Consider the following 25000-nt stretch of genomic DNA (forward strand, 5'->3'; position numbering starts at 1 on the left):
CTCTCTCTCTCTCTCTCTCTCTCTATCTATCTATCTATCTATCTCTCTCGCTCTCTAATTTTTTTTTCTTTTTTTTTATTAGCTTTAAATTTCCATAAGCGAAGAATATCGTTAGAGAACAGACATCCGTTATAATACACAAACGAAATTAATATCTCGTGTGGTATATATATGTACACACACACACATATATATATATATATCGACATTTTGTAATTATAAATCGATCTGAAATTAATTTTAAAAGTATTGTTCCCATTTTTGTATATTCGAAATGATCAACTCGGTTAACAATTTATAAACGCTTATTACTCACAACGTCTTAGTCTTTAATTTATTAAACGAACATGATCGAAAGAATGATTAATATAACTATAATAAATAAGCTTTACGAATCAAATAAAAAGATGTTCAAGGTTTTTGTTTTAACTTATAATTCGTCATGGCTTCAAATACGATGTTTTCTACGTAAAAGGGATTCATTACGTAAAAAATTCGAGAGAGAGATATTCAAGAATACTTTTTTATAATTTTGAAAATTTACTTCAACATATAATTAAATCAGAAATCATAATTAATTAAGAATCCTCTTTATCTCTCTTTCCTTTTTCTTTTTTTCTTTTAATCTAATACTTGTTTTCTCTTAATACGATATATACGTAATTATAATTAACTAACTTCAAAAGCGTATGAAATGAAAGTAATATTTTAAAAGCAGTGAATGTAAATACGAGAGATTTTAACAATCCGTTGAATAAACATTTAATTGAATTATATTTCTTTAAGGCATTTCGTATATTTCAATAATCAAGTCTCTTTGAAATACATATTATAATTAATCCTTTGCATGACTTCGATGTATATAATCACTTTCGTCATTATATAATTAATTCATTAAGAAGTTATAGAAAAAATACGATTAATATAAATTATTACAAATTATTTATGGTAATGCGACATTAATAATAATATATAACACTATGATCTGACGTTTAAATTTTGCTGTTTTCATATATCATCAGTTTGTTATGGTATATTTATATTATTACATAATTATAATTATCGTCACGAGAAAGAAAATGTTTTAAAATAAACAAACTCATCGTTAATCGATTTACGTGAATGTTTCACGAAACGTATTTTTCTTTTCTTTTCCTTTTTTTTTTTTTTTAATTTCTATTATTTAAACAGCAGATATAATTTATTCCGTAAAACATGACGGATGAATAAGGTTGAAAACAAGAAACCTTATAAAATACTTTTTCGTACGTTTTTTTTTTTTTTTTCTTTTTTTTAAAGCAATATACCAACCCTTCGCGCTCATTCAGATCAGCATATAACGTTTCATCGGATTCGAAGCGTAAACAAACATTTTTTTCTGGATGGTTAAGCTCTATCGTTTAATAAAATACAAAAATTACTTAAGAGATTACCATTCATCCATACGTCGAAAGATTGAGAAACGCTGGAATTAACGAAATAAAATATTTTTTCGCTACCGAATTTTGAACCACGATCGACAAATTCACAGAAAGCAAATTCACGTTACTATTCCGTCATTCGTATACATAGAACACTAGATACAGAACATAGAACACAGAACACAGAATACAGAACATGGAATACTCAATCTATCAATCAGAATACTCAATCAATGAATTTCTAATATTACCAACTTCATAATTTCCTCTCTCTGTCTCTCTCTCTCTCTCTCTCTCTCTCTTTCTCTCTCTTTTATTCATTTAAAGGCCTGTTAAAAGCCTGTTCTATAATTAATATTTCCGCAAGTTAAGTACCCTAAACTTTTCCTCGAATAGTAAAGAGTAATTATATAAAATTCTATCTGTATAAAAGAAGGAAAAAAAATTAGTAAAAATTTTTGAAAAATTGCAAATTAAAGTTTTTACATTAATAATGATGTATGTATCATCAACCTTTATATAAATAATTAGCGACATAAATGATGAAGTTTACAGTTTGTTATATATAGTTTGATGTGCTTTAGATGGAATAATAGCTACTTTTGTATAGATTCTGTATATCGTTTAAATTATCCTTTAAAATAAATCTTATGTTAAAGTGTTATCTATAGAAAAATATTTTCTGTAATGCAGGACGATATATTCAATTGTCAGAAGTACAATGCACAGATTAGAGATTACATAGGATATTTGTACATAGGATGTTTTAAAAACACCAATCCAATTACGTGAGTAATTTTTGAAATTATAAACTGAACGTATTTCGGATACTTTTTTTCTTAAAAATATTATCACTAATCAATATCATCAATCAATCAGTCATAGTTTTATTGAAGTTTCTCATCTTTTCTTAATCTTTTTTTTTTTTTTAATAAAATTCGATAACAAAGGTACTCACGTTGGTATAATAATCATATGTTTTCGAGAATATTATGATATTTGAATTTGTAATACTCGCATACGTAATAAATAATAAAAATTCGATTTCTTTGGAAAGTTACCAGTTAATTCACCGCTGGTTTTCGTACTGCCAATACGAATTCGAATTCGACGAAAGATTTATATAGATATCCGAGATTTAAGTTCGATAAAAATGGCTACGTTTGGTGCGTTAAGAACACGATCTAGAATTTCCTACGGGCTTGAAAAGCTTCGGTTGAAATACAACCATGTCGTTTCTTCTTTTTCTTCGTTTTTCGCAACGCAATGTTGAGAAAGAACAAACTGAGATAAAACGAGAGAGAGAGAGAGAGAGAGAGAGAGAGAGAGAGAGAGAGAGATAAAAGAGAAAGAGAGAGAAAGAGAGAGAGAAAAAGAGATATCTTAGCAAAGTTTTACCCATTCGATCTTTTGGCACAGAAAAGATTTCTCAAACGTTTTATCCAATTTCAATGAATTATAATAGCGGCAACTTGATGATTGGTGGTCTAATTGATTAGTTGCATTCAAAGAATTTTAGTCCAACAATTTCACTAAAACGATCGTAATTTAATAGCTGCAATAGATCAGTTGGCAGGCTAACAAGTAAAGATCTATAAGTTATTGTCACGATAATGGTTTTATCCTGCCAATTCAAACTAATTATAGATTATTATGATAGACTAATTATAGATTATAATGAACGAACAAATACTACGTAACTATACGGTCTGCTTTATACAAAAAATAAATATTTTGTCTCCTAGACATATTTATTTATTTATTTTTTTATATATTTATTTACTTATTTTTTTTTTCTTTTTTAGTATATATACATATGTATATATAATAGATGCATGTCACGATTTCTGAAATCGTTATTTCGTTTAGTTTTATTGACTCGATCAAATCGATCAAACTTAATCAAAAAAACTCTCGAGTTTTCATTTATTAAAATAAAATTTTTATTAAATATGATTTATTTTCTTATAAACTCATTTTCATAAATTTGAATTGAGTAACGTATATAATTTTCAATATATTAAATTAAATATAAATATATATATATATATACATATATACATATACATACATGTGTGTGTATGTGTGTGTATATATATATACAATAAATAAAAAATATAACTTTTATCATAATTTATATTTTCATTAATTATTATCATTAATCATAATTACTTGCATTCTTACAATGTACATTCTTAATTAACAACAGATTGTAAATAAATAGCAGTGTTAAAAAAAAGAAACAGAAAGATAATCAACACATGAAAGAAAATGCTTCTCCATCGTAATACTTTATTTCTTTCTTACTTTTTTCTATCTATCTTTCTTTCTTTTTTTCTATCGACGATCTTAATGAAAAATCTCGATTTTAAGAGAGAAATTTGTGCGTGGTGCGTGTGTTCTTTTTTTTTCCAGACAGCAGGAGTTCCACGTGCCTGGGCTACACACGGTGGCGAAGACGTGCCAGTGTTTGCGATTGGTCCACTAGCTAGCGTACTCTTCTCTGGTAGCATCGACCAAAGTTACATACCACACGCGATCTCGTACGCTGCCTGCTTAGGCCATCAGGCGAGTCGTTGCTCACGAGACGATAGTAGTAGCATCGGTAGCAACGACACGATGAACGCACCGATAAGCTGTCCTTCGGCGGAACCGAACAGTGCAGCGATATCGAGCGACGTGATGAACGATCAGGCACGAAATCCTAGCACGAAATCCGTCGCTTCCCGACCACCTAGCAAACCCCGACAACCCCTCGACGATCTTCTCTTTGCTCTCCTCTTACCCTGCCTCGTAGCGAGCCTCCAACAAGTTTTCCACCTACCCCTTTCCATCGACTAGCCTGGCTTCTATTGCTATTCGCTTTATACCTACCCTTCTACCACCACCACCACTTCTACCACCACTATAACCATCGCCACAACCACCATCACCATCACCACCAACACCAACACCATCACCATCACCATTACCATTACCACCACAATTACCATCACCCTGACGTCCTGCCTACCTGCCTACCTACCTGCTGGCCTGCTTGCCTCCCTGTCTACCTACTTGCCTCCTGGCTCTCTTTTAACCCTAACAGGCTTTCATGTCCCGTTGGACGAACAAGAGTAGCCTCGATCTAGCCTGCGTATAATCTCCTTTGATCGTGCCCATTCCGAGAGACACTACTACTATCTACTGACCACGAGAGCGTGACTCTTCAAGAGGGGTGAAAGCCTCAGAGAAGGGAGAAAACTGATAAATAACTGAATCGAGTTCATCGAACTTCGTCTCCGGTTCTTACCTTACGGTGTTCATTTTCTTCGGTGGAAGGATCGCTCGATCATGGGGAAAACGAAGACGCTGATGTAAATTTCATGGTTTCGTTAGGCAAATTCTATTTAATAAAGTTAATTCTCTCTCTCTCTCTCTCGTCATTAACGGTGAGAACATGTTGTGTATAATAATGATAGTAATAATAATAAAAATAATAATAATAATAATAATAATAATAATAATAATAATAATAATAGTAGTAGTAGATAGGTAAGGAAAAGAGGTTTGGATCGTTTTGCAAACGTTTGCTCGTTAAAAGGGGATTGTAATTGAAGTATTTGTGTATTGCGACTAGCTCTGGATAGATTTTCATAGACGGAGTAATCACGTCCAACATATTAACTCTTAAATGCATAAGATTGCAGAATTATAACATTTATTATTTATTAATATTTAATGTAACTTAACGAACAATGTAACGTATCTATATATTACAATTATCTTTTCTTTTCCTTTTATTTTTTCTTTTATTTCTTTTTCTTCTTATTAAGTTCCATAGAAATAAATAATGACAATGTAATATCTCTGTTATATTCATTTTCATGTTTACTTAATAGCTGAAATTATAATTTGTTTATAAAAGTATCTATAAGAATAAATCGTGCATTAAAGGGTTAAGACGAATTTTATCAACTTTTAATATCCTCTTGTATGGTATGAAAAAGAAAAAAAAAAGCAGAAAAAATCAATGACGATCTCGAAAGATCTGTCCAGAGTTACAACGACAAACAGTCAATAATTACGATCTAGAGATCTTCGTGATTTCATCTATCTTTTAACTTCGAAGGACAACGAGAACGTACGGAGAGTAACAGTGTAAAGGCTAAAAATAAGTTGTAATCGATGTATAAGTGAAAAAAAAGAAACGTAAAGAAACAAAATATCGAATACAGGGTCGAATAAGAAGAAGAAGACGATGAAGAAGAAAACGTAGAAGAAGAGGAAAAAGAAGAAGATTGGTGTAAAAAGCAACTGGCAAATAACGGAAAACGAATCTCTCGGATTCGTGGTGTTCAGCTAAAAGCCGCGTCGCCGACACTCAAAATCAAATTTACGAGCATCCAAAGCTCGTCGTAAGCATAAACTGAATTATTATTAACGATCCCAAAGATTTCCTACTCGTTTCCTTTCAACATTTGTTGATGTTACGATACATGCATCGTCGAATCGAGTTACCTCATTAGCATGCACTCGAAAGTTCCGATATACATTTTACCTACGTCTATATATAATATATATGTATACATATGTATATATATACATAAATATATACATATATATATGTATGTATATATATATATGTTCTCAACGTGTTATTCTTCTTCCTTTGATTTTCTTAGCTATTACGTGTTTACATTGATTTATTACAAAAATTTATTTATTAATTTTTTTTAAGAAGGATATATCATATACAAGTCTATATGTGTGTGTGTGTGTGTGTGTGTGTGTGTGTGTGTATTCTCAACGTATTATCCTCCTATCTTTAACAACATAATAAATAATAAATGTTTTTACGTTGATAAACATATTATAAAAAGATTTATTTATTTTTTTTTATAGAAGGAACACAACATATATATATATATATATATATATATATATATATATATTCTGTACGTGTTACTCTCTTATCTTTAGCGATATAATAAATAATAAATGTTTTTACGTTGATAAACATATTATAAAGAAAATTATTTATTTTTTCTTTCTCATAGAAGGAACATGTTATATACATACACACACATACACATAAACTTTTATTTTGTCTATTACATTGATAATCATATTACAAAGAAATTTAATTATTTTTTTCTATAGAAGAAATACGTGATAATGACGTAACTCGAGCATTTGTTTACTTCGATAACAATGTATGTATGCTCGCCAAGAAGTTAGAAAAGTGAAAGAAAAAGAGATGGGGAAGAACAAAATGTAGAAATATTATCTTGGGAGAATAAGAATCGAAGGTTTATCCTATATGAGATTCGATCATGTAGAAACGATACTCGTGATCCCAATGGGCCATGTTTATGCTTAAAAATTCAAAATGCATTAGATGTGAGATACGAAAAGCCGATAACGCGTAGAATCTGCCACCAAGCTTCTCTGTCTTATCTTATCCGTGGGTGGAAACTCAAATTCCGAGGCACGGATCCAACAGAAATAAGGGCGGGGGTTAGTGGAAAGAAGGGTTGGGGGAAATCTTTGATAGAACGTTGGATTTCGCGCGATCGTTGCCGAATAATTTATATAAAGCCCGGCACGGCGGATGGGAAATTGCAGGGAGTAAAAAAATAAAGAAAAAAAAAAAAGAAAAAAAGAACAAAAAAAAAAAGAAATCACGAAAGCAAGGTATCCTCACAGCCTCTTGAGCAAATTCCTCGAAAAATTTCTCCGAAAATTTCTTCTTTTTCTTTTCCTCGTCCTTTTTCTTTTCATTTTTCTTTTCTTCTTCTTCTTCTTCTTCTTCTTCTTCTTCTTCTTCTACTTCTACTTTTATTTCTACTTTCTCTTTTTTTTTCTCTCTAACTCATGGCTCATGGCAAAGCCTCTGCCGTCATTATAAACGTTAAATATACGCGATTATTCTCTAAATATTGCGTGGAAATTGTCGGCCAGCGTGAAACGAGTTTTAAATGGTCGATCTTTTAGCTGGGATTAGCAATAAATGACGAGTTAAGTTCATGATAATCAGAAAGAAAGAGAAAGAGAAAGAAAGACGGAGAGAGGCTTTTAATCTGCTGGCTAGGCTGTTAGAGACGAAAATATAAAAGTCCACTTTAATCCGTCATCATGAATATTTCGATTGTTATTTAAATTTTAAAGTAAACAGAAAGAAAAGGAAGAAAGAAAGAAAGAAAAATGAAAGAAACAGACATAGGAGGGTGCACAGAAAGGAATGAAAGAAAAATACTGACTAATGTTAAAATTGGTGACACAACTAAGTAGAAATGAAGGTCTGCTCTAGTCCAAAGCAAAGCTTCCTTGTTATTTGTCGTGGCGAAGCGAGATTATTCGGACATATTCGCTAAAAAGAATTCCGGAAAAGGAGTCCCTTTTGTCGCGGTCGTCGCGATTGTTACACGGAGAACTTCACGTACGGTTGAACAATGAAGAAAAAAAGAAAAAAAAAAGAAAATAGAAGAAGAAGAAAAAAAAAGGAGAAAAAGAAAAGAAAATACTTGACTACTTACTTTAACGAGAACATACGTACGTTCTCGCGTTTTCTATTTTGATGTGTCTTATAACACACTCAACTGTATGTATATACTTACGTATATACCTCGTGCTTAACTTCTTTTATTCACTGTCTCAACTTCAATTATTTTGCGTCACACGGGAGCAGTTTATTTAAAAAAGAAAAAAAGGAAAAAAGAAAGAAAGCAAAAAAAAAAAAAGAAAAGAAAAAAAGAAGAAGGAAAAAAAATAATCACATTGTGTTCCCGTCCAGGGAATTAAACTTATTCGCAAACTTGGCGAGCCTCAATAGTATCACGACTAGTTCGCAAAGATCATTATCTCGTTATTTATACGGTGTGTTCATTTGCAAACGAATTTTTCCTACGTCCGGAAATTGGAAATCAAAAAAAGAAAGGAGAAAAAAAAGGAAGAAAAAAGTATCGCAGAATATCACGAAAAATAACAAATACTCGTTTCCACCTGATAAAAAATATTTTGTAAACTATTTAACGTCGACCATATACAATTTACAAGAGGTAAAAAGCGGGATATAGAATATTTATTCGACGCGTATGCCTGTCAAGAGATTTTTTGAAACACATGCGTTCGGTCTACTTTTTTTTTTTGTCATTTCTCCCTCCCTCTCTCTCTCTCTCTCTCTCTCTCTCTCTCTCTCTCTCTCTCTTTCTCTTTGGTCCGCATTGTTTATTTTTTACAGAACCGCACTTGGTCGATTTTTGCTATCACTAATTTTATTTTCTCTCCGATGGAATATATTCTTTTACACGAACGGAAATCTCGCGTGGAATATTACACGTGCTATATTCGAAATTATCTTGATGGCCATATTTACGAATATATAATTGTTTTTAAACAGTAAAATATCATCTCTCGTTTTACGTATGTGTACGTAAAATACGTGTAAGTACATATGTAAGTACGTAAGTTTTATGTGTATGTATGTAGGAATTATGAACTTACTGGATAACAATTAAGCAAACAAAAAGTTACATTATCAATGGTATTTCCATGACCCGGCTATTTTATACTCTTTTGAAATTTGTTATCTGTTCTGTTTTATGTACATATATTTTGCGTACACACACACACGCGCGCGCGTGTATGTATATGTATGTATGTAACAACACGGACTGGTTTTCGTTCGATATAGTAGAAGAAGAAATTTATGATATTTACCAACCTGAAACTCTTCTGTTAGAAAATCTTCGTCGATGTTCCAATAAATCAGTTGGAGCATTTCCGTTAATAAAACTATAAATGAAACACATATCGGCATATTCACGATCTGAAAACACTCGTGGAATGTGTTTATATGAAATCGTAAAACTTATTTAATGGTATCAATACGAATCACATTAATCTCTAATAACATGATAAAAAACGATGTTAAATAGTAAACACGTATTGCATCTAAATAGATTAGATAAATACCGTAAATACCATCACTTCATATAATATATGTAGATATTATATCGAACGAAAGTAATTTATTTCTTAAGTAAATTCGATTTAAAATATTTTTCTTAGAAATTTGTGAAGAAACATTTTCGAACTCGTGTATGTTTATAGGACATTTTTCAATTATATTTTACTCGTTTAGAATATGTGAAAAAGATAAAGATAGATTGGAGATAACTTGTACATATACATACACAAATATACATATACATATACTTCTACATATATATATATATATATGGAAAAGTATATGTGTATACATATATATACATATACATATACATATACATATACATATGTGTGTGTGTGTGTATATATATATGGAAAGTATATATATGCATTACTCGAATGCTTCTCAGTTACGACGAAAGTTTCTACGCTTATCGGTAGCGTGTGCTTCATCAATGGGACTCGATTAACGTTATGCGAGCGATTTTACGGACGAAGTAAAATACGCTTACCCAAAACTTTCTTAAAATTCATTTAAATTACCATCAAAAGTCCAAACGTTCTACGTACATACACATTGAAACGAACGCGCAAGAGTACACATATACGAACTTACACATTCACACCACCATACGTACGTAAATACGTCTATCCGTTAGAATTTACTGTGCGATGGAAAAGCGCATTTGAACGCAATGCGTTTTACATACTTTATACTAAACGATACGAAAGATTAGTGGCCTAGGGTTACGTTACACTTTTGATGGATGTGTAATTATGAAACCGATATCGAATTGTAGTTCATTTTTACGATTATTACTTATCGTTATTGTAAGCTTTACTCGTCGCTAATCGAAGACGATAAAGATAAGAGACCAAAAATTAACGAAACAGGAATTACGAACTTCGCTAATTCTATACATATACATATACATATATATATATATATAATATATTTCTGTAAATAAATAAGTTAAACACGAATTATAAGAATGCAATTCACCGATAGATATCGTCTGTAAGCTATTGTTTCGTAACAAAAGAAAATGATGAAAAATATTTATACTAATCTATTTCCTTGTATCCTTTTCGAAAACGATTCAATACTTGATATATGCAAATACGGGTAAACTAATTGTAACATTTTCGAGAAATTTTCAAAAAAAATATTTCTTTTTCCGTACACACTCGTTCGATTTAAAGCGATATTTTTAAATTCGTTTCATTATATTATTAAATCGAAATTTAAACTATTAACGGAATTGTAAAGATTTTTGTGGAGTTATGTGCTTTCGTTCGCGTAAAACTTTAAACGCATTTCTCTCGAAACGTTTTTCCTAGTTGAACACACACACACACACACACATATATATATATATGAATAAATTCGTATCCGATAGTTTTGAAATTTTAAAGAAAATGTTTAAAACGCATTCAACAATTTTCTCTCTAATTTTCATAATTTTTTTTCCTCTTCAACTGCCGCGGTAAATAAAAAAACCATTGCATAAAAAAGAAAGAAATAAAAAAAAAAAATAGAAAAAGAAAATCCAAAAAACAAACAATAAAAAAAGAAAAAGAAAACCTCACGACTTTTCAAAAAAAAAAAACCTCATATGCAATTAATCGCTAATCTTATAATAATATTCCAGAGATCACGTGTCTCGATGATATTTCATAAACGTTGGTAAACAAATAACAATAGTCACAAACAATGGACAAAAATATTTATTCTTTTTTTCTCTTGTCTAAGTAAAACTTTTGTCATTTAAAAGCATTAACCCGTAAAGTTTGCGTATATTAATTAACGTTAAAACGAATTTTCACTCAACTCGACAAACAGAGTGTATCAAACTTGTATAATATGAATTATTTCATAAATAGAACTATACGCGGAAACTGTATACATGGATATTCACATAAATAGCTTTTCACGGAAGAAGATAGAAGCAGTCTCTTCACATAGATCGTTCCTCGAATTTTAGTTGGAGACGGCTCTTCTACTCCTAGGCAAGGAGACTTGCTCCTTCCGGTACAAAGTTATATTCCTGGAGCGAGTAATTTGGGTTATCGCACAGTCGATAAACGATGAGGACAGTCCTCGAAAGTTGGCGGTGCTGCTTAGCGCTATTACGAACCATCGTACACCCATGAAAGGCGCACCAGTTGGAAATGGAACGTTTCGAAGCTCCTACGAATAGAATACCCTGGCAGACTTTCTACTCGTACTAGGAACTCTCTGTCTATTCGGGATACAAATCTCAACGACTTCTACTACTAGTTTTCTATACCTAGACTGAATCTACTTATACGCAAGTTGACTCTTATTACCAATTCACTTTCTAGATAATACTATATTCTTAAGGTAAGAGAATAATCGAAATATATATAATCAAAATTAATACGAATGTGTAATTGATCATTTAATAATCGAAAATGTTAAAAAATTTTCGTTTTAAAACGGAACGCCCGATAGACGATTAATTTTGATAGATTTTTCATTTACGATGTAACAATCATTATATATAACTTCAAAAATTATGTATAATTATATTATGCTTTGACGATAATTGACGAGTTGTCAGTTGATTTTCTTTCCTTTTTTTATTTTCTTTCTTAATAGGTCACATATATTTAGATGGTTCAAAATAATGGTTGTTTTCATTTCTTTTTTGCGGGTGATTTACTTTACTAATGAAAAATTTTTCTTTTTTTCTTTTTTATACGCGATAATGCATACTTCGAAGAATATTTTTCAACAAATAGAATTTAAACAATTTGTTTATCTTTTTCGGAGTTATCAATGTTCTGACCAAACAGAGTTATTTTATACGATTTTTATGATACCGATAATATTTTCACTAGGTATCAAAAACGATTCAAAAAAAGAAAAAAAAGCCATTAAAATACATCAAAAGAACCAATGCTTTTAAAACCGATTTTTAATATTTCCATTTAATAAAAAAATATGAGTAATTCAATTTATCATGCGATATTCGATAAATATTTTCAATAACTTTTTAATGATTAAAAAAAAATTGCGGAGCTTAAATATTTTCGAAGAATAAATATTAAATAATGATTTGAAAAATAATCTCATCGAATTTCGTTAAAATTGATTCAGTATATTTCAAAATATTATTTGCACCGATTTGAAAAACACATAAAATTTAAGGAAAATGCAATATCAAACTCAAACGGCTTCAACTTGATCAATTTTTCGAATTTTCGATCGCTGAAATTTTCAAAGGATATTCTTAAAAGATAATACCATCGAATAGAAATATTTTGGAAAAATCGATATTCTATTTTTTAACCTTTTAAATACAAGGTAACGTGTTATGTACTTTTATATACATTTTTTTATCGAGTTTCTTATCAAATAAGAACAAACGGGCGAAGAAAGTTTACGTTCTCGCGAATAGTTTCGAAAAGGCAAAAGAAAAAAAGAAAAAGAAAATTATCGAGTTTTATAAACTACGCGTAATTAATACGCGTCTGTAATTAATACTAATTGTAATTTTAATTCTAAGAATTTCTATTTGTCGATTAACGATGAAAAACAATAAAATAGAAATTTAATTTTGGAAATAAAATTGTTGCAAACAAAAAGAATATCAACTATGAATTTATTGTACTTAATCAATAATTATTTTGTATCTACATTATATGACACGTATTTTTCTTTTTACAATAATTATCTATTATTATACACGATAATATATATATATATATTATATATATATATATATATTATAATATATATAGGACGAGTTGCTTATCAAACCGAATTCCCTTACATATTACATATTATACATAATTAACATACTTTGACACCAAAGCTATTTAAACTATTCAAACTTGTTATCCTATAATTAAATAGAAATAGAATATCCCAACGGAGAAACACGTTCACGTGAATACCACAAGCAATTACACTATATTATCAAATGAAAACGTCCATTAGAAGCTAAACATCAATCAGGACACTCCTACTAGGTACTCGAAATTGAATCTCCCTGGAGTCGATTAAACGTTCGCATAGTTTTCATAGTATCCGGAAACGATATTCCGTGATACGTAGTATAGCTGGACAATTCGTATTATGCAAATCGTGTAACGATCGGTAGTTGGCACGGCGCTTTGTCGTCGTACGAAAATCGCTGATTTTCATCGGATCGTTGAAAAGAAATATACAAGAAGAAGAAGATAGAGAAGATAACAGTTAAAAAGGAAAGAAAAAGAAAAGCAAAAAGAAATAAAAATAAAAAAAAAAGAAGAAGAAGAAGAAGATGAGAACGAGTAAACCGAAGTAAGTTACATTACGAATATTCTCGATTTCCTCGTAGTTGACAAGAGTTTGACAGTTACGAAACACGACCTCTAATTGCAATGCCAAAGTTAAATAGGTCGCTTGTGACGTCGATTATTAGTGACGTTAGAGAGGTAAACCGCGTTGCCGAAGAGATACGTTCGAGTTGCCTGGGCGATTTCATCGAACATCCCTCATGGAAATTTCCTACGAAACTAGCAAAAAATGTATGTCTTATGGAAATACTTGAAAAACACGATGGCTCAGCCGGGGAATTGTACATTCTTCTCTTGGAACTGGCTTACGACAGGTCGCTTGTATTTTTCAACTTTTACAAATCCTATCGCCCTTCGTCCATCACCAACTGACGCTTCCATTTTCACGACTTTACGTCAAAAACACCAGCGATACGCTTCGACCACCTTTAGATCCATTTCTTTGACACTTTTACGACGCATGTATTATGCACGTGTGAATGCTTATATCTATAAATATATATATATATATATATTCATCGGATCAAGTAAAATGTTACAAGTTATTCTCGCATCGATTGTTACGAATATCTATATTTAAATTTTTATTCGGTGATATCGTGTAAATAATACTGATTATTAAATGAATAAATAAAAAATTCTTTTTAATAAAATGCCATATATTACTCATTGCTATTTTGTATTTATTATTATACAAATAATAAAATTTCAATACTTTGTTTAATTATCAAAATAACTATCTTTAAATGGTTACGAAGAAAAGAGCGTGTAACATTTTATTTGATCTATTCTAAGCACGTACGTGTATAAGTGTATATATATATATATATATATACACACCACACACACACATACACTTATAGATGCACATACGTAAGTATACACACACACGTGAACACATATATTCTTCTAAAAGTCTACTTCCCTGCTTACCAACGGCAACAGGGTGGAACGTTCGCCGATATTCGATAACCGATACTCGATACATATTTCGTGATGTGTGCGTATATATAATGTATATATATATACATATATATATATACATGTGCGCATGTATGTCGGTGACCCAGCCGTATCACTTTATTCTACTTATCGTATACTATACTGCACCAAGCTGTATATATTAAAAAGTTGTGGTCCAGGCAGGATGTTATTGCCGGAGTAACTTTACGAAGACCGAACGAACATTCGTCGCGTATTAAATCGTAATATTTAAAATAAAAAATATTTCCTACTCGGTGTCGAATTAACAAATCTGTATTAACACAAATTTTTCTTTCTTTTTGTTTTTTTTTTCTTCTTTCTTCTTTTTAGAACTTCACACAAGGTCTATATAGAAAACATGGATATAATACGTTCGACGTTCTCGTTTATTTCACCGCAGGATCCACTTCGTTCTACGTCTTATCCTGGATTTCATAGACGAGTATCCTCTCGTAGAAGAAAAAGAAGAGGATATCTCGAAAGAAACGGCGAACGTGAAAAGGCCGAATTACGTGTCACTCGCACACATCGTGCATCTTCTTTGGAATCGTTTGAAGATCATACCGGAATATCTTTCGAAGAGAGACTCGGTAAAAAAAAAATTTTTTTAATTAAAAAAAATTCAGATTAAAAAATATAAAGAATATATATATATATATATATATCTATGTCCGAGAAACCGTACGTGGGTTACATCAATACGATGGTTAAACGAGACCTGTAAGTTATTATTTATTCGAAAGAAATGGTCGTAGATGAAAAAGAAAAGTAGTGAGGTCGAGGGCTCTCAGGGAAAAGATTTCGTTTCGAAAAAGGTTCAAGCAAGCTGCGAGCTTAAACATTGCGAGAGTTGCAACATAGCCAGCGAGACTATTTTACGAATGATAAATGCGATAAGGAGTGCCTTCCACGAGAATAAATTAATTTCTGCCGTGGCTGAAGAAAGGTATTACTTCCGGCAGGTATTAGTCCGCCGGAACCGTCGTTGACGATCCTTTTCACACAGGGACCTCTTAAAAGGCGATATTTACGAGAAGACTCAATGGGCCGTGATGAGGAGACTCGCGGCGGCTATTGAGATGGACGTTAAGACGACTTTCGAGATGATGCAGGGGAATGATATGAAAAGGGAAGCGATAAAGAGGAATTACGAGGAGAAGCTGAACTCGCTCGAAGCCGAATTGTCGCGCAAAGGAACGGACTTTGAGCTTTTGCGAGGTGAAAATTTTCAGCTCGAAGATAGGATCGAAAATGGTAGGTTTCTCTTCTATGTATCTAGTTACTTCGTCGTTTTCTCCTCCTCCTCCTCTTTTTCCTTCTCCTTCTCTTATTCCTTTTTCTTCTTTTTCTTCTTCTTCTTCTTCTTCATCTTCTTCTTCTTCTTCTTCTTCTTCTTTTTCTTCTTCTTTTTTCGGAGTAGCCTGGCTATTCATTCTCTGAAAACTTTCTCCGTGGATTATATATATATATATATATATATATATGTATGTATGTATGTATATATATGTATATATATATGTAGGTATATAATAAATATAGGTATATATTAAATAGCCTGGAAAAAGTACGAAGAGCTGAGTTTTCGAATTATTGAGTAGTTGGGCTACTCGAACGAACGATCGATCGATCGATCAGCCGAGGTACCGTGATCGTTGATCATCTTCAGTCTTTACAGACTTTATTTCTAGAGAACTAGTCGAACTAGAAGGGGAAAAAGAAGAAAGAGAGGACTACGACGAAATAGGAGTGGTAGCGAAAGGAAACAAGGAAATTTTATTACTTGCTATACGCGTCTGTCTATGGTCTCGTAAGCGAAGAGAAAACTCGTTTCCTCGCGATGAATAAAACATTTTGACTACTTATATTTAGTTTTCGCACGTGCAGACTTGCTCCGAGAAAAATGATTTAAACGAACATTCGAGAACGTACATTCGCGATCGGTAGATAGATATGCAGATATATAATAGTTATATATATATATATATACACAAATGACTATAGAGCATTAAATTAAAAATCATTTTAAAATGTATTTCGTGTTACACAGTCAAACGGAATTTCAATGCGTTGAAAGAAAAGAATTTTCAATTGGAAGAGACCAAGGAGAGGCTAACCATCGAACTCAAGGATACACGCATCAAATTGGAACGTACAGGTAATCGAATAATCTTCACGATTGCTATAATATCATCATCATCGTTTTATCTATTCGCACTATTGAACGATTTTATCGTGAACATGGGCAAACACTCGAAAGAGTAGAACCACTCGAAATATTCAAATACTCGAGAGAAACTCAAGTGTCCAAGAGTGGTTTGTCATTTCCAGGCCTGACTCGAAATAATTCCAATTCTACTTTCCCTTGAATTTAAATCAACGTTGCGAATCGGCCCGCGATGGTTTAGCTAGTAATTTGAAAAATGCAAGGAAGGCGACAAGCGAATCCAATCGACGCCGGTAATATTGACGTAATTACAGGAAATATGGCCGTTTCTCGCTCGATGAAAAAGGCAATACGGCTGGAAGCGAACGATTCGGAAGATAAATTGAAATCTTACGGATGGAGTGAGACGAGAGAGTACAAAGAAGAAAAATAGATAAAAAAAGGGGGGAAAGAAAGAGAAGGGGAAAGAGAGAAAGCGTTCAATGGAATTTCTCTCTTCAAATACTACGATCTCTTCAATAAGCAAATTTTCTTTCTCTCTCTCTTTCTATTTCTTTATATATGTATATATATATATATATATATGTCTCTCTCTCTCTCTCTCTCTCTCTCTCTCTCTCTCTCCTTCTCTCTTTTTCGTTCTTTCAACACTCGGCATTTTTCGTATCGCAGCGGAGTCATGGGACATTTTGCAAAGTCAGATCGTGAAACTGGCTGAGAATAAATTGGAACTGGAAAACAGCGTGAGAGGACTAACCGAGAAGATCGTTGATACTCGCAGTGCGTGTCTCGAGACAGAAAGAGCTCTTCGGATCCTGCTGACCGAATTGCAAAGAGAAAATGATTCGGTAAGTCGATTGTACGATACGGAGAGAGAGTGGTGAAGGAGAATTGAGGAGAAGATGCAGTCGGGAGGGGTCGATAGGGTTGATGGAAGGGGGAGAGGGGGAGAGAGTTGAACAAGGTTCCTATGAGAGCAGTGCTCCCTGACGGGGGATCATCTCTATTGCTCGTGACATTTTGACACGAGAACGTGGTCGAAATTCGTAATATCGATCCACATGCACGTAGATATATATTCACGTGTATGTATTCACGTGTACGGTTGTATTTACATAGATATAGTTGGTATATATCTTATATAGATAAATTTGTATATATATATATATATACATATATATATAAATATTAATATATAAATTCATATATATACACACATATATATAACTATCACATATTTGATATATATCTTGTATAGATAAATTTATATATATATATATATATATATATATATATATAAGGAGATATGTAAGTAATGTACATCGTAAAAAAAAATAAAAGAAAATGTTCTAGTTTAAAATGAAATCGGCATTTCCTGAACACGTATATGAACACGTTACTTTCAGATAAAAAAGGAGTACCGTGTTAAACTTGAGAAGTTAGAAACAGAGCTTAAAACTGAAATGAAATATCGTGAAATCGAAAAAGAACCTGAAGCCGTTAGAAGCGAGGGATTATACGAGGAACGAGTATTAATGCCGGGAGACGATCCGGTGCTGGATATGACGCGGCAACTGATCTCGAATCGCCGGAAAATCGAACATCTTCAACGACAAAATGAACGCCTGTCGAAGACGTTGAATCGTTTGAGAGAATATCGTTTAACGACGACGACGACGACGATGACGACGATGACGACGACGACGACGACGATGATGACGACAATGACGAGGACAACGAACGCGAAAAGTCTCCTCAAATGATCTCCCAGATCTCTCTTAACGTTCAAGGATTTACATGTTCTCCCTGAAAGAAAGATCCTGATAAATCGTTCCGAGATATCAAAGGCACGCGAGAACGTAGCAATGAGGCGCAAGTAATTCGTTCGAAAGGGTCGGTTCCTTCAATAGCATCGCTATTCTACTTCATTTCTTTTCCTTTTTTTCTTTCTTTCTTTCTCTCTTATTTTTAAACTACGTTCAGAGACAATAATTCTTTCACGAGAAAAAAGGAGAGAGAAAGAGAGAGAAAGAGAAAGAACGAAAGCAAAAATAGAAAGACAGAGAGATGAGAAAAATGAGAGAGAGAGAGAGAGAGAGAGAGAGAGAGAGAGAGAGAGAGAGAGAGAGAAGAAAGAGAACATCGGAGCGTGAAAAAAGCAAGTAGAACGAGTAGACCAAGCGCGAATCTCGATGTACCAAAAAGTTTTAATCATCTCGGGTAATTACGAACTATCAAGGTAGTCCTAACTTTTATGCTCGTTCCCTTCTCTCTCTCTCTCTCTCTCTCTCTCTCTTTCTCTCACGATGATGGTACTAATAAATTATACCGTCAGACTTTGCTCGTAATCCGAAGTTCTCCGAAGCACGTTCGACTTCCGGCATCTGGCTCGTCCTTTAGCTGCTATAGTCCGATCGAGATCAAACTGGAACATTGATTTCACGGCTCGAGAATACTCTAAACCGTGGTAAACTTCGCTTCTCTCGAATTTAGATTTTCAGCGCTTTTCTCGTATCTTCTCTCGTATACTTACCTGTATATGTATGTACCTATAAGTACCTACCTGGTATATAATGTATGTATTTATGTATGTATGTATTTATGTACTTATGTACCAACTACTTGTTCCGATCGAGTTCGAGAAATTCGGCTAAATAAACCTCGTCCAACCTCGGATGGTACAAAGCTACTTGTTGATTTGGCACCGTTCATAAGCTCTCGCCTGTACGACTGTATATCTCTATGTATATTTACGTACTCGAGATACTACGTACAAATGTACAACTCATCGAAAATTCGGCTGTTTAAAAGAAACTAGAAGGGAAAAAAAAGGAAAGAGGAACAAGAAAGAAAAAAATAAACGAACGAAAAAGAAACCAAGGAAAGGGAAGTTACGTTGAATTTAAATGAATAAAAAATAGAGCATTCGTTTGTATTTTTTTTTTTCCCAAACCTTTTTATTATTCGTACGTGGCTCTCAATCGTACATAATAAATAAAAGGAAGGTTTCTCGGTGTTTTAGAAGAAAATAATTAAATTTGTTCTTAACAATATGTATATACTCCAACGTAGACGACGTATCGAGCGAGAACGATTGGAGAGTAAATTCTTGAACGTGCGAGCGTGTATATATATATATACATATATATACATATATATATATACACACATATATATACATATACATTTTATAATAATAAATATACTTGTCTTCTTTTATTCTTTCTTTCTTCTTTTATATATATATATATATATAATATATATTCATATACATATATATATATATGTATACATGTATGTATAAATGTATACGCACACACGCGCACACGTAAAATGTAACTTCATTGAAATATATTAAGTACGAATAATTACACTCCACGACATAACGGTATTGTATATATTACAAATATGAGCTTTTTTTTTATTTATTTTTTTTATTGTTTTTGTTTTTTTTTTTTTCGTTTTGTTTTTTCTTCCTTTAATTACAGTTTGAATGGAGAGCATGACGGACATCGTGATCTCTCGAACCAGAATGAAGAGATGAAAAAAAGGGGAAACGATCGAACGCCAATTTGATATATATATATATATATATAATTAGAATAAACGCGAGAGCTCGCGATGATCGGACGAAGGAGCCTAGAGTCCGGCTCTTTCCTTTCGTCCTTAACTTTTATCTTCCTCTCTCACTCTCACTCTCTCTCTCTCTCTCTCTCTCTCTTTCTTTCTCTCTCTTTCTATTCTTCCCTATATCTCTCTCTTTCTCTCTCTCTCTATCTATCTATCTACCTTTCTCTTTTTATCGTATCAAGTCTTAGCTCTTTTCCTTGGTCTTTCGCGATAAAGTTCTATATAAAGAGAAAGAGAAAAAATAGAGAGAGATAGACAGACAGAGAAAGAGAGAGAGAAAGAGAGAGAGAGAGAGAGAGAGAGAGAGAGAGAGAGAAAGTGAGCTCGCGCGAGTTCGACTCAGAGCCCAAGAAAGATATCTTCTTTTCTACGCCTGCGTCAGTTTCGTAAACTTTACTTTCGTAAACTTATCGTCGAACTCTAATCAATTAATTAAAAGAAAAAGATAGAGAAAAAGGTGGTAAACGACGAAGTTCTGCCGCAAGATCGTCGAGTGTTCGAACGAGAATAAACTCAAAAGCGTAAAAAGAAAGAAAGAGATAGAAAAAGAGAAAGAGACAGATAAAGAGAGAGAAAAAAGGAGAATATCAAATATTTGTCTTCTTCTTTATTGTTCCACTTGTCTACTTTGTAATTTTTTTCATTTTTCTTCGTTTTTCGTCTCCTCCCTCTTCTTTTTTTTTTCTTTCTTTTTTCTCCTTTCTCAAGAAAAAAAATCGAGACTCTAGATATAACGAGGAGCATCGATTACTCGAAGAAAAATTCTTTTTATCGCTCGGACTGCCCGCAGCGCCGATCTCTCTCGTTCCTTTCCTCGATTTTGATAAGTTGAAACGATATGAAAAAACAAGAAAGAGAAAAAAATAAAAAAAAAAAGAAGAAGAAGAAGAAGAAGAAGAGAGTTCGCGGCGTAAATTCTCGGATATCTCCTTACCGCGAGACGCAAGATCGATCGTATTGGTCGAACGATAGAAAGAGAACATGAAAAGAGAGAGAGAGAGAGAGAGAGAGAGAGAGAAAGATATATACATATACATAGCAGAAATAAATTATTGTGATAACAAATTGAAAAAAAAAACGAGTCTCGACGATTCGAATCCTTCTCGCTCGAGAGCCGCTTTTCTTTTCCTTTTCTTTTTTTTTTTTTTTTTAAATCTCCTCTCCAACTTTCCAGGGAAAACCTTATTATCTTAATTAACATTATTATCATTAATTTATATTATCAATATATAATAATAATAATAATATAAACAACGATCACCGGGATATGGCAATGTCGCATTGTCTATGTGCGCTTCGAGTGACCAAAAAATAGACTCATTTTTATACTCGTTCGCCTCCTTTGATCGTAATATATAATTTATATATATATATATATATATATATATATATATATATTATAATAATATCGATGATGATAATAATAAGAATAAGAATAAGAATAAGAATAAAAATAATTATTAGTTTCATTTGACTAGTCGCCGTGCGCATGAAACTCGCACCACTTATTTACATCGATCGATCGATCCTCCTGTATCGAGTTTAGCCAATAAAACTCATTCCCGAAGGAATCGACTCTGACGTAACATCCCTCGTCAACGTTAACGAAGAGGAGCAGATATAGATGTAAATGAACGAAAAAGAAAAAATAATAGTAATAATAATAATAATAACAAGGGAGAGAGAGATACCGATAAAGTTGCCTCCTCCCGATTAAAATGACGAAGAAGATACAATTACACGCTAACCGAAGAGAGAGCGTAAAAATCGTAAAATAAACTCTCTTTCTCGTTCTCTATCTTTCATCGAAAATAAATAAAGAAAAAGAAAAGGCAGAAACAAAAAAAAAAGAAAGAACAAGAAAGAAAGAAGGAAGAGAGAAGGAAGAGAGAGAAAAACAGAAAAGTTCTGTCATTTCCATTTTTATCGAAAAATAGAGATAGAGAGAATGATAAAAAAAACAAGATGGAGGGGATAGAGAGAAAGAGAGAAAGACAGAGAGAGCAAGAGAAAGAGAGAAAAAAGGTTAAATTCATGTTCCTCTTAAAAAGATTCCTTCTCGAGAGACGACAAGAACAACCTGAATGAAGAATTCGAATGCGATTGGACGACAAAGGACGTGTTTTCCTCCTCTTCTTCGTCTTCGTCTTCGTCTTCATCTTCATCTTGGTCTTCGTCTTCCTCGTCTTCGTATTCCTTCGTCATCATCGTCTTTCCTCTCCAAACTCTGTCTCGCTTCGTTTCCCCCGAAGAACCGGAAGCAAGTATCACGTGATTCTAAGTTATAAATTTAGCTTGAAGGATTTAGGATGCAGGAGAATGGGGAAAGGGTGTTGACAAAGAACAGCTTCGTTAACGATGCTGCAAGGACGACCGAAAACTTTGTATACAAAAGGAAATAAAGAAAGAGATAGAGAGAAAGAGAGAGACAAAGAAAGAAAAAGAGAGAGAGAAATAGATTGTAAAGAGTGAACAAAGAGAGTGAACAAACGAGTGTAAACGAAGTACGCGTTAGGCTACAAGGAGAAAAAGTGATAGACTTGATATTATCAGCATGATGGCAGACACTCTCTCTCTCTATATATATATATACAGACATATATATATATATCACTCACACTCGTTGCTTTCTCGAAAAAAATAAGCTCTCTTTCTCTTTCTCTTTCTTTCTCTGTCTCTTCCTTTCTCATCCTCTCTCTCTCTCTCTCTCTCTCTCTCTCTCTCCCACTCTCTTTCTCTCTCTCTCTTACTTCCTCTTGCTTTTACGGAACATCAACCGGAGATTCTCTCCTGAAGGATGAAAAATCCTTTGGAGTGAATGTCGATTATGCGACAACGTTCTTGGCGAATCGATTTTAAAGGGTCGAACTAGGGGTGGTGGTTCCCCGAAGAAACCAGAAAGGGTTGTAAAATGAAGAAGTGGGATATGGAGTGTGGGTTGTACGAGTAGCATGATCATCGCGTTCTGACTCAAAAAGAGAGATAAAGAGAAAAAAAGAGAGAGAGAGAGAGAGAGAGAAATTCGAAGATCGAGGGACGTGCCTTTACTTTTCGATTTCTTTTTCTTTCTCTCTTCGTTCGATTAAGGACAGACGCTATTTCACTCTCTCTTTCTCCCTCGTTCTCTCCCTCTCTCTCTCTCTTTCTCCCTCTTTCTGAAACTTAAGATAGGAGAAGCACGATCGAACGATTTCTTAGGTTCTTTTCCTTTTCTTGATCTCGATAATAAAGGCAAATGATCGATTGTCGTTCTCTAGTCGTCATATCTTTCGGTGGTTCATCGATCGGGGAAGTTTACTAATCAGATATGTTAATTGAATTTGCACCGATTGCTATTAGTTGCCGTAATTTCATCGGCGTAATTGCCGTTAGAAGCGAAATAGCCATTTTTATGCGCGGACCTTTCAAAAATGACTCGGTTATGTTTGTTTTTTTTTTCCTTTTTTTTATTTATTTATTTTTTTTTTGGTTCTAATTTTTTGTTTTTTCTATACTCTATTCTCTTTTCTCTCTTCTAAGTTTGCCCAATGTTCTTTACCATTTTTCATATCCCCCTTTTGCATTTTCCCCAATCTTTCATTTTATTCTTTTCTTTTTTTTTTATGTTTCATGTTTTTATTTCATTTTTTCAACAATAGCAATAATAACAACAACAAAAGGCATTCCGAAATGATCCGCGAGATTTTTTTCGAAAAAAAAAAAAAAAAAAAAAAAGAAAAAAGCGATAGCTTCTCTTTTCTTCCATTTATTTCTGATTTTTTCTTTCTTCGTCCTTTCTTTCCTTTTCATTTCTTTTCGTTTCTCATTTACTTTCCCTTACATTCGCTTTAATCTTCGACCCGAAAACGAGTTTCACCCAATTCCATTGAGAAAAAGCTCGACCGACGCTCCAACGCGTATTATTGCGTTTTCGTATTTTCGCTATTATTATTATCATTATCGTTATAATTATTACTATTATTATTATTATCACTACTATTTATTTTTTATTATTATTATTACTATTATTATTATATTATTATTATATCATTATTATTATTATTATTATTATTATATATATCACTATTTTTATTAGGAGCACCGTGTTCTTGTTAGAAGCGCGACTACTCTGCAAGCTCAAAAGCTCTGCTCTTTAAGAAGCCCCGGGCTGCGGTTGTCTTTTATATTTTCTTTCGGCTTTGGCGCGAAGGCGGAAGTTTGTGTCGCTATATCGTTTGTTGGCTCTTTGTTTTTTCTTTCTTTCTTTCTTTCTTTCTTTCTTTTATATATTTTTTTTTTTAGTTTTTATTTTTCATTTTGTAATTTTTCGTTTACTTTCTTTCTTCCCTCGTTTCTTTACTACGACTATTTTTATGTTTTATTTTCTTTCCCGTTCTCCGTTCGTCCGTTCTCTATCACTGTCTCTGCACGATAAATAACTCCATTATATTTGCTTTCTTATTTAATATCAATTTTCTTAATTTTCCTAATTCGATATGAATGTATCGCGGTAGAAGATCGATCGCCGAAAGGGTAGACAATCTAAGGGTTGAAGCCTTAGGCCCACTAATCGACGATCACT

At 32.8% G+C, this 25000-nt stretch overlaps 2 protein-coding genes across 6 annotated transcripts in view; both read left to right on the forward strand.

Moving 5' to 3' along the window:
• Nucleotides 1-6045, forward strand: part of LOC122628019 (alkaline phosphatase-like) — a 124073-nt gene extending 118028 nt beyond the window's left edge. For all 5 annotated transcript variants that reach the window (XM_043809807.1, XM_043809804.1, XM_043809803.1 and 2 more), the window contains exon 10: nucleotides 3837-6045. In XM_043809807.1, the coding sequence (XP_043665742.1) occupies nucleotides 3837-4262 (426 nt within the window). In that variant the 3' untranslated portion in view covers nucleotides 4263-6045. The remainder of the gene's footprint in view (nucleotides 1-3836) is intronic.
• A 9291-nt stretch (nucleotides 6046-15336) lies between these two features.
• Nucleotides 15337-19922, forward strand: LOC122627536 (intracellular protein transport protein USO1-like). Its single transcript, XM_043808697.1, has 6 exons — nucleotides 15337-15591; nucleotides 15652-15899; nucleotides 16693-16800; nucleotides 17482-17657; nucleotides 18216-18468; nucleotides 19882-19922. Exons 1-6 carry the CDS (start codon nucleotides 15401-15403, stop codon nucleotides 19920-19922), a joined length of 1017 nt encoding a protein of 338 aa, XP_043664632.1. The 5' UTR covers nucleotides 15337-15400.
• The last annotated feature ends 5078 nt before the right edge of the window (nucleotides 19923-25000 follow it).

This window comes from Vespula pensylvanica, chromosome 3 (assembly GCF_014466175.1).
Source record: "Vespula pensylvanica isolate Volc-1 chromosome 3, ASM1446617v1, whole genome shotgun sequence".
Lineage (NCBI taxonomy): Eukaryota > Metazoa > Arthropoda > Insecta > Hymenoptera > Vespidae > Vespula > Vespula pensylvanica.